Below are 19,755 nucleotides of genomic sequence, written 5' to 3'. Positions count from 1 at the left end.
GAGAGAGGGCTGTGACTGTAATTCTATTGGAGATTACTCTAGTGTAAATATCTAGGACTAACCACATATTAAGGATCCAGTGTATCTATTTTAAAAGGAGCAGAAATAACTCTTGGTCAAATTAGAAAATAAGACTGTGGAGCCATTTTCTCTTACGGACCAGTGCTTGGGTCATAGGCGATTTGAAATACAAGGGAGCTGTAATGGTTATTAAAATACTTGTCAAGTGTCTTTTTATCTCTTGGAATGGAAGAAATGTTAATCACAGTCCCATGTAAACAGAACTTCTCAAAGCTCTGACCGGGGTTTAAAGTTGTTTAAAGTATTCTAACCAGCCATTTAATTTTTCATAAGAATGGCCAGGCTGGGTCAGACCAGTAGTCCATCTAGCCAAGTATCCTGGCTTCTGACAGTGGCCAGTGCCAGATACTTCAGAAGGAATGAACAGTACAGGGCAATCATCATGTGATCCATCCCCTGTCATCCCGTCCCAGCATCTGGCAGTCAGAGGCTAGGGACATCCAGAGCCATGGGATTGCATCGTTGACCATCTTGGCTAATAGCCATTGATGGACCTGTCCTCCATGAATTTAGCTAATTATTTTTTGAACCCATTGTAGTTCTGGCCTTTACAACATCCCCTGGCAACAAGTTCCACAAGTTGACTGCATTGTGTGAAGTACTTCCTTTGGTTTTGTTTTAAACCTGCTGCCTATTAAATTCATTGGATGACCCCTGGTTCTTTTGTTTCTTCTTTTAGATTGTCTGTGACTGGACAGATTATGATGAAAGAATGAAAAAGCTGGTCAGCATTGTAGCTGATCAACTGGAGAAGAATAGACTGCCATCTGTCCACCCTCATCACAGCATGCTGTACCCCCTTTCTCACAGCTTTAGGAAGGCTATTGCTGAGAGACATGGAAATCTCTGTTTGGATAAGGTAGGAACTTTGAAGACTTTTCCATATACTTGGTTATACCTGAGGAAAAACAGATTGTGCTTTGGTCAATTATATTCTGGTATGTAATGCCAATTTTAAAATAGTGTTTCTCAGGCTTCAGATTTACCACCTTGTTGAGACTGATAGGTCTCTTTGCTTCCTGGTTTTGTACAGTGTGGTATTCTCTGGTATTGGGAAGAGGTCAGTCAGATTTAACAACCATCAGTTACGACTGCCAAAACCTCTTACTCTGGCAATTCCTCCCTCCTGCCCCCAATCTGACAGAGTTCTTCTGTGTGTGCTGTAGTGGTGTAGTGCGTCAGTCCCAAGAGAGCTTTTCTCTCTCTCCAACATAAGTTGGTCCAATAAAAGATATTGCCTCACCCACCTTGTCTCTCTAGAATCCTATGTTGTTCCCTCAATATCTGATCCTGCCTCATCTCCACACTGACCTATCCTGACCATGGACCCATAGGGTGGAACTCTTTTTTTAGGACCGATTAACTCAGCTTTTTGCTTAGACTGACATGATCTGCTCTCTCCTACATTGCCTAATTGTGTTGCCAGTTCAATGCACTTAACATTTATCAGCCTGTATGCAGCACTTTAGTGACTGGCCCTATTGCTCCCTTACTACACTAATCTTTTGATCAAATTTTGATACATGGCTTTTTTCTTTAACTAGCGGATGTATAGACTAAGCTATACACTCAGTCAAGCCTCCATTTGAACTCCGATTTGGGTAACACACAGCTCGGGCTGTGTGAGCAACAAATGTGCAACCCTCTGCCTGAAACTTGGGAATTGGTCAGATGTGGTTTTCAAATATTATTAGGTGATAAGCAGAAACGTCATCAATGCAGTAGCATAGAAATTTAAATATGGGGAAAATTAATAACTCCGTGTAATTCTGAAAGTCTATCCTATTTACTATCTCTGCTCTTGATGCTTCTGATTTTATTTAAAGTTTATCATGTCTCAAAAAAATCTTGTGAATTTGATTGCCAGATCAACGTCCTTCACAAGCCACCATATGAGCATCCAAAGGACTTGAAGGCTAGTGAAGGCCGGCTTCGTGTTGGCTATGTGAGCTCTGATTTTGGAAATCATCCAACCTCCCACCTAATGCAGTCAATCCCAGGAATGCATAACCCTGACAAATTTGAGGTAAGAGAACATAAATAGCATGCTGAAAGTTTTAAATACCCAGGGAGCCTCTATTAGCTGTTACCTAGGGAAGGTAAAGTGCATGATTGTGCAGAAGGTTTGAGGTCACGTCCTCTTTCCTGGCAGTTCTTGGTGTATCACCTTTTGGAGGAGGAGGCGTCTCTTATATCCCAATAGCAGTTCATCTTGCCATTTATGAAGTGGCAGTGAAAGACCACCTGGAGATTCATCCCATCCTCAACTAGAGACACATAAGGGAGGAGCTGTTAATCATTGGGAGTACCCAAGGTACGGAAAAGGAAGTGGCTGACATTGTGTTGTATGTCCCAAGATATCGTCTAGTAGGGTCTTCCCCATTTAATCTTTTAAATTTCTTTATCATTTCTCATTTGTCTGCACGACCTGTCTTACAACAGGATCAGGATACCCAGTAATGCTACCGAACAGTAGCTGCATATCTGTTTGTTTAAAACTCTGCCTGCCCCAGTCACACTTCTTAATATTTATTGCACATTCTTATGAGCCATTTTCAAGAAGACACTACACTCTCCCTCCTGGGTTATTTCTATCAAGGGATCCTCACTAGCTTCAGGTGTCCTGGCTACTCATTTGTAATTGAAACTGGAAAACAGATGTACAGTTGCAACATATTCAGTCACTCCCAATGAAGTAAGTATAACTATACCCCTAAAAATTGCCAGTTTTCTGAATTACTTTCGGTATAAATGGCTTCTTCAAGTGATAGTCCCTATGTACATTCCACACCAGTACGCATGTGCATCATACCCCTGAGCCCAGACATATTTAGTAAGCAGCAGCCATTGGTCCGCACATGCACATTTGTTCTTTGTGCTCTAAACCAAGAGTATAAAGGATGTTTGGAACCGATATCTCTCTAGTTCCTTCTTACCACTGCATGGCCTGAGTCAGAATCTTCTGTGTCCACAGCTGTTTCCTCAACTGGCATTCTGTAAATATAGCATAAATAGTTTTTAGTATTTTAAGCTATTAGACATAGTAGAGTGTGGTTGGTTTGGGTTCTTCCTCCTCCCCCCCCCCACTAAGGAAATTCCCCCCAGAAAGCTGGGATTATGCACGGGGTTCAAGAATTGTTTTTGCCCCTTCTCGTTTTCTGTAGAACATCAGTGCTGCCTCTACAGCAATTTCATCATCATTCCCAGATAAGGCAGTTACCCCATCTTCACATTCCCCACTTGACAATTTCAGGCAGTTACAGGTCCTCTTGCATGGGGTGGTACCCGAGCTGCGAATACAACTTGAAGTAGTTCAGGATCCTAAAATAGATTGCTGGACATCTTGCAGCACTCTGGGCCCAGTCGAGCAGCCCCTCCTGATCAACAAAGCAAACATGGATCCAGCAAAAACAGTGTGGACACTCCCACCTCCAAGAGGACCAAGCAGTGCTGTTTTGTTCCACCAAGGGGAACAAAAAAGTGTTTTGGTTTTATTCGCAAAGACGCTTTATTTATTGGATCAGTCAGAACTGACTGAAACTTCCCCAGGTCACAACATCCCTTTGCGTTCAAAACACTGACAGCTGACTTAATCAACCTAAACTTTCATATATACTTTGAAAAAAGAACAGGAGTACTTGTGGCACCTTAGAGACTAACAAATTTAGTAGAGCATAAGCTTTCGTGGACTACAGCCCACTTCTTCGGATGCATATATACTTTGGAAACTTGTTCCCCGACTCCCTTTCTCTTTGCTTCTCTTATGGTGACGCTTGTGATTATCTTCCTGATAAACACAAAAAGTACTACTACTTTCAGATTAGCCGAGAGATATAAAAATAGCAAATTTATATCAGACTGATACCCTGTCATCTTCATGAAAGAGCTGCTTTAGCTACATTTGGAAATTTTAACAAGTAAAAAAAAATTTTTTTTTTTTTTTTTTTTTAATCTCTGGTACAAACATTAATGGTGGCAGGAAGTCAGTAAATACCTAGTAGCAGAGGGGTAGCCGTGTTAGTCTGGATCTGTAAAAAGCAATAGAGTCTCCTGTGGCACCTTTAAGACTAACAGATGTATTGGAGCATAAGCTTTCATAGGTGAATACCCACGAATTTACATGCGTCTGACAAAGTGGGTATTCACCCACGAAAGCTTATGCTCCAATACATCTGTTAGTCTTAAAGGTGCCACAGGACTCTCAGTAAATACCTATGTTGGCTTCTAAGCAGAGTGTGGCAGTGAAACATCTTAACTTGTTCTGGAGTGAGGATGTTGTTTCACTATATACCAATGAAAAGATAAACCCCAAACGGAACTTGAATCCACTATTTCATGCTGAAGTCAGCATCTGGCCCTCTAAACCAGTGGTTCTCAAACTTATTTGAGCCCCGCTTCTTTGTGTCTGTAGTCGCTATGGCTTCCCACCCCCAGGTACATATACCGCCACTCAGCTCTGAAGGCAGAGCATTGGCTGCTGGCTGAGTGCCCTGCTCTGAAGGCAGCACTGCGCCAGCAGCAGCATAGCAGTGTCAGGGAGTCAACAGGATACTTAGCTCCCCATTGCTACCCTTACTCCTGCACTGCTGCTGCTGCGGCAGGGCTGACAGTCAGAGTCCTGTCACCTCCAGCTGAGGGATTTGGGGGCTGAGGAGGAGGAGTGCCTGAGTTCAGGCATTATCCCCACTTCCTGGATGTGCACAGCCCTTATGCATGAGTCCCAGCCACCTGGGGCTGACAGCCACCGCTCTTCACAAAAGAAATAAAAAAGCACACAGCTCACGCCTCTCTTGGGAGGCCTGCCTCATAGTTTGAGAACCGCTGCTCTAGACTAATTGGGTTCATGCAGGTTGACTGTTTGAATCAGTGACCAGTAAATATTAGATTTACTAAAGGTAAAAATGTTTGCATACCTTGTCACCCTTTGCTTTTGTCACTGGATCCATGTCACACTTCTAATTGGAGAGTTGCATATTGCTTTCTCCAGAACTTATCCACTGATTGGCTGGAGACTCAATAATGAAAAATGGGCTGAGTGTAAATATCAATCCAAAAGTGAGACCAGTTGTGAAATTTACACTTTTAACAAACGCTTAAGCTGCTTATATGCAATTTTCGTAACCCTTATTTAGGATTTTTCGTGTTCAAAGCACTTACAAAATAACTGGCTAATGTTTGTGTAAAATATTAAACTTGGTCCTAAACAATTTCCTCTTTTGAATGAGGATAACATGTAGAGTAATTACATAGCATTTATGATGAAATTTTAGTCAATAGGCTAAATTTCATGTACTTATATTAACTTGTAGTGCTGTATATCCTAGGTGTTCTGTTATGCCCTCAGCCCTGATGATGGGACAAACTTCCGTGTAAAGGTGATGGCGGAAGCAAATCATTTCATTGACCTCTCTCAGGTGAGCTTTCATTCTTTTGAATTTGCAGCATGTTTTTCAGAAATGGAGATCTCAACCTGTGGTTAAGGATTCTGGCCACAGTGAATTTCTTGGAGCACAAATTATGCTCACAGGTAATGGTAAGAGTGATCTTCAGAATTCTTGAGTTTGTGGTAGTGTATGTTAGCAGTTTCATCGTTATGGAGGGAATCGATGGGCATCGTGTGAACTTTGAGTGTGACTATTGGAATTTTATTAATGTGGGTGGCTGGTTGTGGATTAAAACGATAGTCATGCACATAGCCTAAGTTGATCAAGGAGACTTGCTACAGTGGCTGAATATTTTGGGCTTGATTCTTGGGTACATTAAGGCTGCTGTATGCTACTCAAACAATAATAAAGCAACCATGGCGTAGCAGGTTGGTGAAAGATTCCACCTGCATAATGGAATAACTGAGAGATTTAGGCACTGGAGCAGCTTCTACCTCCATCACCTTTTTGGATCAAAGGTATGTGGCAAAAGTTTTACTACATCCTAAATGATCCTCAGATGCAAAAACAGTGTCTGGAGTCCAAGGATGGCTGGCATACATTAGGGCAGTCCTGCAAATCCTCTAGCACTCAGTGCTTTTTTTTGGTCTCTGTCTACACGAACAAGGTCAGCTCCCAGACTGCTGCACTGGGCAGCACAGCACGGGGAGGTGGTGACCAGCCCTCTGTGGAGAAAGAAGTGGTTCAGGACTATTTAGAAAAGCTGGATGAGCACAAGTCCGTGGGGCCGGATGCACTGCATCCGAGGGTGCTAAAGGAGTTGGCAGATGTGATTGCAGAGCCATTGGCCGTTATCTTTGAAAACTCACGGCGATCAGGGAGGTCCCGGATGACTGGAAAAAGGCTAATGTAGTGCCCATCTTTAAAAAAGGGAAGGCGGAGGATCTGGGGAACTATAGGCCAGTCAGCCTCACCTCAGTCCCTGGAAAAACCATGGAGCATATCATCAAGGAATCAATTCTGAAGCATTTAGAGGAGAGGAAAGTGATCAGGAACAGTCAGCATGGATTCACCAAGGGCAAGTCATGCCTGACTAACCTAATTGCCTTCTGTGACAAGATAACTGGCTCTGTGGATGAGGGGAAAGCAGTGGACGTGATATACCTTGACTTTAGCAAAGCTTTTGATACGGTCTCCCACAACATTCTTGTCAGCAAGTTAAAGTAGTATGGGCTGGATGAATGTCCCACTGTCAGACATATGCAAGGCAGCTACCTGGGCATCGAACCTTACCTTCACCAATCACTACGCTCTCATCCACACTGCAGCATCTGACACCAGATTGGGTAGAACTGTCTTGTCAACAGCCTTCTTGCCTCATCCGAAGTCCCTACCATCCTAAGGGATACTGCTTTTCAATCACCTGAAGTGGAGCACCCACAGGGACATCTCTTGAAGAAGAGGAGGTTACTCCCCGTGTGCAGTAACTGACGTTCTTCGAGATGAGTGTCCCTGTGGGTGCTCCACTACCCGCCCTCCTCCCCTCTACTTCGGAATTTGTAACACACTCCGTTGTAGAGAAGGAACTGAGGAGCCCGGGCTATGCACGCGCTATTAGAACACTGACAGCTCGAGAAAAAGGCACAGCGCGTGCGTAGCCGTAGGGGTACTGCTGTAGAAATCTCTGATCGAAGGCACTGGGACGCACCTAAACCTGAAGTGGAGCACCCACAGGGACACTCATCTCAAAGAACATCAGTTATTGCACAGGGTAACCTCCTCATCTTGGAATCTGAGTTTGTCTGCATCTTCCACACCATAGCTATTTGGCCTTGTAGCAGGGTCCTTCTCGCCATTTGGCATCTGGGGATTTAAAAATAAATAAACCTTCTGAGAGCTGCTCTCTCTCCTGTCTAGACTGGTAGCAATAGTTGCCGCAGTGAGCCCTCCATTGGTCAATATTTCTGACCTCCTGTCTGGTTCAAAGGAGGCAGACTGTGTAGGAGATTTGCAAGAATCCTCTCCTGGCCTGCAAGAAGGGCTTGTCTGTGTTGCCACCTAATGTTTTCTGACTGTTCCAGGAGTTACTAGGTTACATGCCAGAGGCTTAGGCATTGAAGAGTTTGACCTACCAGGACAAGATGTGCACCTGTTGTTCAACATAGAATCATAGATGTGTAGGGATGGAAGGATCTCAAGAGGTCATGAACTACCCTTATAGTTAAAACTTTTCCTAATATCTAACCTAAATCTGCCTTGATGAAAATTATGCCCTTTACTATTTGTCCTGCCTACAGTAGATATGGATTACTGTCCTCTTTCTAAGGTCATATCTACACTACATAGTTAAGTTGACTTTATTTAAGTCGATACTGAGCCACTGATTTAAGCAAGTTGATCTTGTGTGTCCACACAACGCTCATTGTGTCGGCAGAGTGCATCCTCACTAGCAGGGCTTGCATCGACGCACCAAGCACTGCACTGTGGGTAGCTATCCCACAGTGCATGTAGCAGAGTGGAATTTTGGGTTGGGCTTGCAGTGCCTTATGGGACCAAAACATTGATGTGGGTAATTATGGGAACATGGAGTTAGCCTCCCATGATGCACTTGCCTCCCTCCATCCTTCTCTCCCTGAAATTAATGGCAAACAAACCAAACCTTTTTTATGCCTCTCTTCATAATCCTGGGTTACCTGTGCAGACGTCATAGCATGATAAGCGTGGACCCCGTTCAGCTGTACACTGTTGTGAGCATTACAAACATCTCGCACCTTCTTCTGCAGTATTTACATAGCCGATACGGGAGCCGCCGCACAGAACGGTGTAATGCCACGCAAGTAACACTGCTGGAAGATGTAGAGCAGAGCAATTCGCAGTTGCTGGCGACAGTCATGCATCACCTTGACACGGTTGAGTGCCATTTCTGGGCCCAGGATTCAAGTACTGAATGATGAGACTGCATCATTATGCAACTATGGGATGACCAGCAATGGCTGCAGAACTTTTGAATGCGTAAGGCCACTTTCCAGGAACTGTGTGAAGAGCTTTCCCCAGCCCTGAAGCGCAGCAATACTAAAATGAGAGCTGCTCTAATAGTGAAGAAGTGAGTGGTGATAGCTCTGTGGAAGCTTGCAATACCAGACTGCTACTCATCAATGGGGCATCAGTTTGGAGTGGGTAAATCTACCGTGGGATCTGTTGTGATCCAAGTTTGCAGGGCCGTCGACAGACTTCTGCTAAGACGGGTAGTGACTCTGATCAACATGCAGGACATAATGGATGGTTTTGCCACAGTGTGGTTCCCTAACTGCAGTGGGGCGATAGACGGAACACATATCCCTATGTTGGCACAAGACCACCTTGCCAAAGAGTACATAAACCAAAAGGAGTACTTCTCAATGGTGTTGCAAGCACTGGTGGATCACAACGGCCGTTTCACCGACATCAACGTGGGATGGTCGGGAAAGGTGCATGACGCGAGCATCTTTAGGAACACAGGTCTGCTCAGAAAACTACAAGCAGAGACTCTTTCCAGACTGCAAAATAGCCATTGGTGATGTTGAAATGCCAATCGTGATCCTGGGAGACCCAGCCTACCCCTTGTTCCCAGGGCTCATGAAACTGTACACAGGCAGCCTGGACAGCAGTAAGAACCAGCTCAACCATAGACTGAGCAGGTGCAGAACGGTGGTAGAATGTGCCTTTGGACATTTAAAAGTTTGCTGACGTTGTTTGCTTACTAGGTTAGACCTTCGTGAAAGCAATATCCCCATTGTTATTGCTGCCTTCAGTGTGCTCCATAATATCTGTGAAACGGAGAAAAATTTCTGCTGGGGTGGGAGATTGAAGCAGATCACCTGGCAGCCAATTTTGATTAGCCAGACACCAGGGCCACAAAAGGGGCTCTGTGTCTCCATGAGGCTTTGAAAACCAGTTTCAGCAATGAGTCAGAGTAGGGGGGAGGGATAGCTCAGTGGTTTGAGCATTGGCCTGCTAAACCTAGGGTTGTGAGTTCAATCCTTGAGGGGGCTATTTAGGGAACTGGGGCAAAATCAGTACTTGGTCCTGCTAGTGAAGGCAGGGGGCTGGACTCCATGACCTTTCAAGGTCCCTTCCAGTTCTATAAGATAGGTATATCTCCATATAGTGTGACGCTTATCTGTGTTGCTCCTTACCAAACTGTCCCCTCCATTGCATTTTCTTCCCTGTAAACTCCACCACTACCAACCACCGTGTGTTGAATGAATAAAGAACCTTTTCTTCTCAATCCATTTAAGTTTTATTATGCACACCGAACACAAAGACAGCAAAGAAAAGTAAGATAACCTGGGGCAAAAGGGCTAATACTGGGGGACGGCGAGAAAAACAAGAAAAGCTTACTTATAGATGCAGTGCAATAACAATCAAAGGTGTGGAAACGGGTGTCCTCTGGTCCTTTTACCCTCCTCTGGTGTTGAGTGCAAGGGATACTGAACCCCCCACCCCAGCCTTATAGGATGTTTGGGGGAAGAGGTTGTAGAACTGGGCAACGATGACAGTAGGTTCAGCATAGGCTGCAGTTACTCTAGCATCCAGCTGCCTTTCTTGAACCTCAACCAGACTCCTCAACATGTCTGATTGCTCCTTCATAATCCCCAGCATCTCTTCCTGCGCAGCACATTCTTGTTCCCTGTATGCTGTCCTGTCCTCCCTGTCCATCTCCAGGTTCTCGGACAGTGTAATCCTCCATGCCCTAACTGATCTTTAATTCCCCGGGTCCTCTTTGTGTGCCTTTTTAAAGATAAGTACTGTTTTGCCTTTTTTCCAGTCCTCTGGGACCTCATCTGTCCTCTGAGTTCTCAAAGATAATGGCTGTTAGTTTTGAGACTGCTTCAGCTAGCTCCTTAAGTATCTAGGATGAATTTCCTCAGGCCCTGCTGACTTGTATTTAACTTACCTAAATATTCTTTAACCTGTTCTTCTCCTATTTTGGCTTGCATTCCTTCCCCCTTGTTAATATTGTGTTGAGTGTCTGTCTGTTTGGTCATCATTTCACTTTTTAGTGAAGACTGAAGCAAAATAGGCATTAAATACCTCAGTCGTCTTGATATCCTCCGTTATTAGCTCTCCTTTCTCTCTAAGTAGAGGACCTACAGTTTCCCTTTGTCTCTCTTGCTCTGAATATATTTAAAGTGCCTCTTTTTATTGCCTTTTGTCTCTTGTTAGGTATAACTCATTTGTGCCTTAGCCTTTCTGGTTTTGTCCTTTCATGCTTGTGCTATTCTTTTGTATGTCTTAGCAATTTGTCCATGTTTCCAGTTTTTGTAGGATTCCTGTTTGATTTTGGGGTAATTAAAGAGCTCCTGATGGAGCCATATTCACCTCTTACTGTTCTTCCTGTCTTTCCTTTTCATCAGGATAGCTTGTTGTTATGCCTTTAATACTATCTCCTTAGCAACTGCCAGCTCTCCTGAATGCCTTTATCCCTTAGATTTTCTTCCCACAGGCCCTTATCTACCAATTCTGAGTTTTAGTCTGCTTTTTTGATGTCCGTTGACCTTATTCTGCTGCTCTCTCCTTCCTTTCCTCAAAATTGTGAAATCATTAGGGCTGTAAGTGACTGCCTCTAGCTCTCTGGTCCTGGTATCATACCAAATGTCTGAATGAACTTGGACGTGCTTGTCTTCTGAGTATTTTTTCAGGGTTAAATGAGTGACTGTTGTCAGTCATAGCATCTTTATTTGGGGGAGATGGATATGGGAAACTTGAGCTAGCTGTAAATTTAATCTGAACTATATAGTGCTGCTGAAAGTTTTTCTATATTTTAAACTTGTTGGTGTGCTGACCTCTAATCTTGCTTTTGGCCTTTCAGTGATAAAGTAAGAATAATTAATGTTTGCTCTTGATTCTTGTATTTTAGATACCATGTAATGGAAAGGCAGCAGATCGCATTCACCAGGATGGGATACACATCCTCATTAACATGAATGGCTACACTAAGGGAGCCCGTAACGAGCTGTTTGCTCTCAGACCAGCACCTATCCAGGTAAAGGAATTAAACAGTGTTTGGAGAGCGCTGTCTGATGTAAGATCAATGCTCAACATTGTCATAGAACAGGCTGGTTTCTCTCTTCCCTTTTAAGTTGGGAGTGCTGTGGAAGTGGCATGCTGATCCATATTGGACAGGAAGAAAGTAAGCATTGCTCTGTAAGGAGTAGTGTATGAATAAAATAATTAGTTTATATACAATTAGCTCCCTTTTTCCAATATTTATATGTTGAATAATATTCCAAGGAAAGAGTAAACATAGCTTCATGGTTCCTGAGCACGCTAGCTTCTCGTTCTGATGAGAGCAGATATTGTAAGCAGTGTGGTCAGTCATGCTGTTTGGAACAAGGCCTCAGCTTTGAATCTTTGCAGGAAGGATACGACTAGGAGAAACCAGAGCTGCCTCTGGGGAATTTATTTCCATGAAGAAGAATAATTCTGTACAGGTTGAGTACATGATTGCATAAGCACAATATTTTTTGGTAACATAGCATCAGATAATGGTGTGTATATACTGCTGAACTAGGTGTGGTTTGAACATGCTGTGGTATACTTACACCAGTGTCCTTACAGTGCATATATGCAAACATGCCATGTTCAAATTAAAATAACTCAATACCAACACATAGTGGAAGATTAATGCTACTAAGAGGAAACCCTGGATGATGGAAATACCCAAGGTAGTGACATTTTAAATATATAGGTGAGCTGAAACTGTTAGATACAGCTTTAATCTGTTGTAGATGAGCTACATTTTTAAGTTACAGTGAGCTCAAGCCATGTTATAAAATTCTATAAAGCAAATTTATTTTATTCTGCCATACAAAAATGTTAGAGCAGTTTACTGTTATCAATATGTGGATACTTACAGGATCTGCATTACTGTAATATCCTGATGCCTCTCATCGTTAATGGATTTTATCCTTACAATACTCCTGGTAGGCAGGGATATTTCATTTTATAGATAAGGAATGGAGAGACAGGGCAGGGCACATCAGGATGTTGTTGTGGAACTGGTAATTGAACTGTGGTCTCAAGTGAGTCCAGTATCCTATGTGCTAGGCTATCTTTCCATCCTTCATTGATGCTGTATTGTTGGATAATAGTGTCCTTGGTTTAAAATGCACACTGGATTGATTGAGTTATTTGAACTCATTCTGCATTTGGAGGCTTTCCGTGGCTAACACAGAACTGCCGTTTCCAAAGTATTTTCTGAAAAAATACTGGAAAAATGTAAGTAGCAAGAGAGAGCTGTCAGGTTTGTGTTTATTTTACCTTGCCTTAGGTGTGCTAAAATCTCTTAGTATAGATAAGGAGACAGGGTTCCTCAGAGCACAGATATTCTTGAAGATAGTTTGGCCTGTAGACTTCTAATTTTTTAAGGGTGCTATATACACAAAATTCTCACTCCTGGGTCTCTGCCTCCAATATGAGATTAGGGAGTCTCAAAGCTAGGGAGTCTTGGACTGTTGCAGCATGCACACGCATCAGCAGGTAAGATATTCTTGCCTTCTCATTAGCAGGGCCCTACAAATTCACAGTCCATTTTGGTCAATTTCATGGTCATAAGATTTTAAAAATCATAAATTTCAGCTATTTAAATCTAAAATATCTCAGTGTTGTAATTGTAGGGGTCCTGACCCAAAAAGGAGGGTTTTTTGCGGGGGAGGGTGTGTCACAAGGTTATTGAAGGGGGGGTTGCGGTACTGCTATCCTTACTTCTGTGCTGATGCTGGCAGCAGCGCTGCCTTCAGATCTGGGCAGCTGGAGAGGTGTCATAAGCAGCAGCACAGAAGTAAGGATGGCATGGTATGGTATTGCCTCCCTTACTTTTGCACTGCTGCTAGTGGGGCACTGCCTTCAGAGCTGGGTGCCCAGCCAACAGCCGCCCCACTCTGAAGGCAGCGCAGAAGTAAGGGTGGCAATACCATGACCCCCCTAAAATAATTTTGCGACCCCCCCCCCCCCTTACAACTCACTTTTGGGTCAGGACCCCAATTTGAAAGATGCTGAAATCTGTATAGTATAGGGTAAAAGCACACAAGACCAGATTTCACGGAAGGAAACCAGAATTCACGGTCGGTGACTCGTTTTTCATCTTCATGAATTTGTAGGGCCCTATCCATTAATGCTTTAATTTCTATTTTTTGCTACAGATAGTTGAGCAGCTCCTTCTGATTGCTCCTGAGCTAGCTAGTGAGCATGCTGGTGGTGATGGATTAATCTTGGTTTCCTCGGGATTTTAAATCCGTGTTTCATCTAGTCTTTCTGTAGGTTAAAATAAAAATAAATGAAATACACTGGTAGCAAAGAGGCACCACAAATCAGGAACATGTTCAGTGGTATTGTGGAATGCCATACCGAGGAATTCTTGTGGTCAGTCACCTCAGTAGTGACTTGCTCTGATGCATAATCAAATCTGTGGTCCTAATGTCTTCTCTGACCTTTTGATACCAGTTGATGTGCGAAAGAAGAGAGCTGTCCCTCTTACCCATCCATTTCAGAGCCTTGCTAAATGGGATAGATAGGTTCTCAGATTGGTGCCCGTCACCGTGGCATCTGTACATCTCCAAGAGTAAGAACAACAATCTGCCTTTTGCCAGTAGGGAAGGAAGACCTAGATTTTTGTTACTCATCTGAGCATAAGTGTGTGCAAGTGTACTGGTTGCAGAAATGCTTCTGCAAAACAATAGGAGTAGTCTTATTTACTAGATGCTGACTTGGGTGTCTGACGCCTTGTATCCTATAAAGCAGATCTTAATCAGTTGAGTCGTCAGGGGTAGAAGTTTCAATTTGTTGGTCTAAGAAAAGGATAGTGTAAGCCAAACACCACCTTGAAGAATGTCCTTCTGTGAGGTTCTTGAAGTAGTGCAAATGCTAGTCTGTTTTGGACTTGCGGGTTCTGCGCTGCTGTACTGTTGCAGCTGTATGTGAAAACTGTCTTTCAAAAGAGCCGACCAACCCAAAGTAGTAAAATGATTGATGGGTTTCCATTTCATTTTGGGCTCATGCACTCTTACCATCTCACCTCCATTTAACTAGTAGTGGTTGTGAACCCATTTCTCTTTGCAGGGATCCTTTTGGGGCTGCATCCCTCTTGGATGTTAAGGAAACCCTGTGCGCCTAGCTCCTCTTCTCTATCTGGGGCAATCTGCTCCTTATTTCCCCTCCCCTCTGGAGAAAGCAGAAGTGGCTCGAGCCTTTCCTCGCACAACAAAAAAGCAGCATCTCCTAACTCTCTGCTCTCGGCTATTCCCCTTTCGTTATAGACTCCTTTTCCCAACCTACCCCTACCCCCACATAACTCCAGAGCAAGAACCAGTGGCTTCCTGGCCCTGCTTGTGTGGATGAAATGTCTGTTTTTAACACACTGCTGAATGCAGTGGGACAAATCCCACCTATCCTGTTGTATAGTACGCTAATCAAAAGAGGAAGAGACTAAGGGTAAAAACTTTTAAAGCACCTTATGTCCTTTTGACTTTCAATGAGACTTAGGTTCATAAATCACATGAGCAGTATGGAGAATTACCTTAAATCGCGACAAGGGGCAGAGAAACTTGAGGACCATTTAATTCCAGGCCACAGCAGTCTCCAAACAGGTGAAAGAAACTGAGGTGACTGGTTAATATCCTGTGTATAGCTGGCCCTGTGTGCTTGATAGATTTCTGGCCATAGTTGTCACAGGGTTTTTTTTTTTTTGTTTACTTGTTCATTATTCCGATTGACGATAATTCTCTCATTTTGTCGGGCGTCAGCCATTTGAGAATCCTTGAGAACCTTGGTAGAGAGATGCTGAATCAGAGCAGGTTATACAGTTGCACATGTGGTTTGTCCATACTTGAGATTAAAATCTGTTGCTTTTTGGCTTGGCTTGTAGGCTATGTGGCTGGGATACCCTGGAACCAGTGGGGCACTGTTCATGGATTATATCATCACAGATCAAGAAACTTCCCCAGTTGATGTGGCAGAGCAATATTCTGAGAAATTGGCTTACATGCCAAACACTTTCTTTATTGGAGACCATGCTAATATGTTTCCCCACCTGAAGGTAAGAGAGAGTGATGGAAAGGAAAGCCGATAGTAATGATTGTACTTCTCTGGGAACTTATATTCAGTACAGTAATTTGGCAATGGAATGTGGTAAATTGAAACTTGTTTTTCTTGATCCACAGAAAAAAGCAGTCATTGATTTCAAGTCCAATGGCCATATTTATGATAACAGGATTGTTTTGAATGGCATTGATTTGAAGGCATTCCTTGACAGCCTCCCTGATGTCAAAATTGTTAAGGTGAGAACTCCACTTCTGTGCACTCTGCCTTAGTAGACTGAACGCAGCATTTTCTCACTGATGAATCTTGCATGATTTCTTAGATGAAGTGCCCTGATAGTGGAGACAATGCAGACAGCAATGCTGCCCTCAGTATGCCAGTCATTCCTATGAATACAATTGCAGAAGCCGTGATTGAGATGATTAATCGTGGACAAATTCAGATAACAATCAATGGATTCAACATTAGCAATGGACTAGCAACTACACAGGTGAGGCAAAGTAGGACAGAAAAATGTTTTTCTCCTCCCTCTTTATTCCCTTGTAATTTCTCTTCCTTCCATCTTGAATCAATGTTTTATTTTTTTTCTCATAATACAAATTAATCCCTTGAGTTTAAGTGATTTTGTTACTCTTCTTTGAATTTTCTTCATTTTAGCTACCTATTGTGAAAAAGGGGACAAACAGAATGCAGATTTCTGGGTCTGATCATGCCAGTGCTGTGTAGCTGGACAACTTACATGTTATACCTCTCCATATGCAGTCCTAAATTGCATTAGTTCTTCTTATTGCCAGATCACACTGCAAGCTCATATCTAATTACCCTCTCAATCTTCCCACTTAAACTGCTTTAGGCATTGCCATACAGCTTTCTTAATTTGCATTTTTTCAGATGTAATGTTTTTCTGCCCATATTTCTAAAGTCTCTGGGTTCCATTATGTCTTCAGAACACTTCTGAATTACCATCATGTGTGAATTTTCTTAAGTCTTCCAAGTGATTAAAGATGTAATATGATTGGATGTAATTAATTGAAGCACCCCACCCTTAACTCGATACATAATTTTCTTCTTTGTTTATGGCGCTCTAATCCATCTTCACTATGCATGACCATCTCTTATTAAAGCTGGTTCTTTTAAGTGCTGATCCTGTGCTTATTGCTGTACAAGACCAATGTACATATAGTCCTTGCCCCAAGGAATTTACTGTCTAAAACAGATAAGAAACTGGAGGAGCTACAAGAGATTGCAAGATAGTGTATTTAAAATTTTTAATTTTAAGTGGCCTCTGCACATTCCCACACTTGGGATATGTTGGTGGTGTAGCTTGGACTGATAGAATCTTCTAATAGCAATGTCTAGTGGAACATGCTTGTGCCTTCAGAGCCATAAGGGAAGGAGCAGAACATTTGAAGAGTGGGACTATGAAAGGGATTGTGGCACATTGTCCACCTCAGTTCCTTCTAACCCTGGTAACAGATGGATCAGTAACCTAGCTGGGTCCTTGGACCCACATTTGCACAAATGCATCATTCCTGGGGTCAGTGCTGCCTTACTTTGCTTAGTTATTTTCTTGTTTTTTTAACAAAAGACTCTGGCAAATGTCATTAGTTCTGACACATATTGGAACCATAGATGGAGAAACCATGGATGGAGAAACCATGGTTCAAGAGATATGCCTCTTGCTCTGCTGCTTTTCCTAATACAAATACATATGTGCATTGTTTGGCTTCCTTTGAGAAAGGTCATTTGCCTTCTCATTGTTCCATATGCAGCACCTTCTCACTCTGGGCCAGAAATGAGTATCAGAATCTTCTCCAAGCAATGTCATTGCAGGAAGCATTAGTGGCTAAAGCCTTCTGGTTCCAAAACATTGTGATAAGCCAGTACTTGAAGAACAGCCTTGGCTTAGACCCCTGATCGGATTAAAAAGCCCAGTAATGTCCCATTTCAGGCATTTGTCTGTGTGCCTGGAACAAAACCTAAGGTCCTTGTCACTGTGATATATAAAGATTAGATCCAACCAAACATGCTTTAAAATCAGCTGGTCTGGATATCTTGCATCCAAGAGTTTAAAAAGAGCTGGCTGAAGAGCTTGCTGGACCATAATGTTGATTGATTCTCTCCCCCCCCCCCCCCCCACCACCCCGTAAGTGGTGGAACACTGGAGAAATTCTAGAAGGCTGGAAGAAAGCCAAGTTTGTGCTGATATTTAAAAAGGGTAAAGGGGATAACCCAGGTAGTTACAACCGTCAGTCTGACATTAATCCCAGACAAGATAATGGAGTGGCTGCTATGGGACTTAGACTTAATGGTCCCTTCTGACCTTAATGATCATCTAGACTGACCTCCTACACAACGCAGGCCACAGAATCTCACCCACCCACTCCTGTGACAAACCCCTAACCTATGCCTGAGTTATTGAAGTCCTCAAATCATGGTTTAAAGACCTCAAGGTGCAGAGAATCCTCCAGCAAGTGACCCATGCCCCACGCTGCAGAGGAAGGCGAAAAACCTCCAGGGCCACTGCCAATCTGCCCTGGAGGAAAATTCCTTCCTGACCCCAAATATGGCGATCAGTTAAACCCTGAGCGTGTGGGCAAGACTCACCAGCCAGCACCCAGGAAAGAATTCTCTGTAGTAACTCAGATCCCACCTAACATCCCATCACAGGCCATTGGGCATATTTACCTGCTAATAATCAAAGATAGATCAATTGCCAAAATTAGGCTATCCCATCATACCATCCCCTCCATAAACTTATCAAGCTTAATCTTGAAGTCAGATATGGCTTTTGCTCCCACTACTCCCCTTGGAAGACTGTTCCAGAACTTCACTCCTCTAATGGTTAGAAACCTTCATCTAATTTCAAGTCTAAACTTCCTGATGTCCAGTTTATATCCATTTGTTCTTGTGTCCACATTGGTACTAAGCTTAAATAATTCCTCTCCCTCCCTGATATTTATTCCTCTGATATATTTATAAAGAGCAATAATCAAAAATTAAAGGAGGGTAATATAATTAATACCATTCAACATGGGTTTATGGGAAATAGTTTGACAGATTCGATCATTTTTTTTACTTAGATTATATTAATCTTGAAAAATGTTGATACAATATACTTAATCAAAATGTCAGATGCCTTCCAGAAGTTTAAGAATTTAGAACAATACAAAATTAACATGGCATATATTAATGGATTAAAAGCTGGTTAACTGATAGCTCTTAATGTAATTGTAAATGGGGGATCATCATCGAGCAGCTGCTTTTGTAAAATGGTCCTGCGGGGATCCATCCTTGGACCTGTGCTGTTTAAACTTTCATCAATGACCTGGAAGAGAACATAAAATCATAACTGGTAGTTTACAGATGACACAGATTGGAGTGGTAAATAATAAAAATGATGGGCCACTGATGCGGAGTGATCTGGATTGCTTGGTAAGCTATGTGCAAGTAAACATGTTTTAATATGGCTAAATGTACACATCTAGGAACAGAGTGTAGGCAATTCTTACAGGATGAAGGACTCTATCCTAGGAAGCAGTGACTGAAAAAGATTGGGGGGGTTAAGGTGGATAAACAGCTGAGTAACAGTGTGGCCAAAACAGCTAATGTATATTTGGCACCGGTGTGAGCACTGCTGGAATACTGCATCCAGTTCCGGTATCCTTGAATTGTGGATGTTGATAAATTAGCCAGGGTTCAGAGAAGAACCATGAGACTAATTAAAGCTTGGAAAATGTCTTTATAGTGAAAGACACAAGGAGCTCAGTCTACTTATATCAACAAAGAGAAGGTTAAGGGGCAACATGATGAGTCTCTTAGTATCTATGTGGGGAACAAATATTTGATCATGGATTCTTCAATCTAACTGACAAATGTATAGCAAGATCCAATGTCTGGAAGTTGAAGATCGACAAATTCAGACTGGAAAATAAGGTGTAAATTTTTAACAGCAAGGGTAATTATCCAGTGGAACTGTTTTAAAATCAAGATAGGATTTTTTTTTTAAAGAGATGCTCTAGTTCAGAAGGAATTATTTTGGAGGAAATTCTATGGTCTTTATGATGTAGGATGTTAGACTATGAATTTGGCTTTTCATATAATTAAGTCATTGTTATGACTCATAGAAAACTCCTCAAATCCACACTTATACAGAATCTAACCACTCATGGTATGACATCTTTTCTTGGATCAGGGGAGCTAGTGTGTGTAT

At 42.6% G+C, this 19,755-nt stretch overlaps 1 protein-coding gene across 2 annotated transcripts in view; it reads left to right on the top strand.

Annotated features, from left to right (window-relative positions):
• OGT (O-linked N-acetylglucosamine (GlcNAc) transferase) overlaps positions 1–19,755 on the top strand; it is a 51,544-nt gene that overhangs the window by 23,885 nt on the left and 7,904 nt on the right. For both annotated transcript variants that reach the window (XM_034781704.1, XM_034781705.1), the window contains exons 12-18: positions 761–940; positions 1,949–2,107; positions 5,406–5,495; positions 11,365–11,490; positions 15,370–15,540; positions 15,665–15,781; positions 15,865–16,032. In XM_034781704.1, coding sequence (XP_034637595.1) covers positions 761–940; positions 1,949–2,107; positions 5,406–5,495; positions 11,365–11,490; positions 15,370–15,540; positions 15,665–15,781; positions 15,865–16,032 — 1,011 coding nt within the window. The remainder of the gene's footprint in view (positions 1–760; positions 941–1,948; positions 2,108–5,405; positions 5,496–11,364; positions 11,491–15,369; positions 15,541–15,664; positions 15,782–15,864; positions 16,033–19,755) is intronic.

This window comes from Trachemys scripta, chromosome 9 (assembly GCF_013100865.1).
Source record: "Trachemys scripta elegans isolate TJP31775 chromosome 9, CAS_Tse_1.0, whole genome shotgun sequence".
NCBI classification, from domain to species: Eukaryota; Metazoa; Chordata; order Testudines; family Emydidae; genus Trachemys; species Trachemys scripta.
The sequence above is the reverse complement of the archived record's forward strand: the minus strand, read 5'-3'. Positions and strand labels throughout refer to the sequence as shown.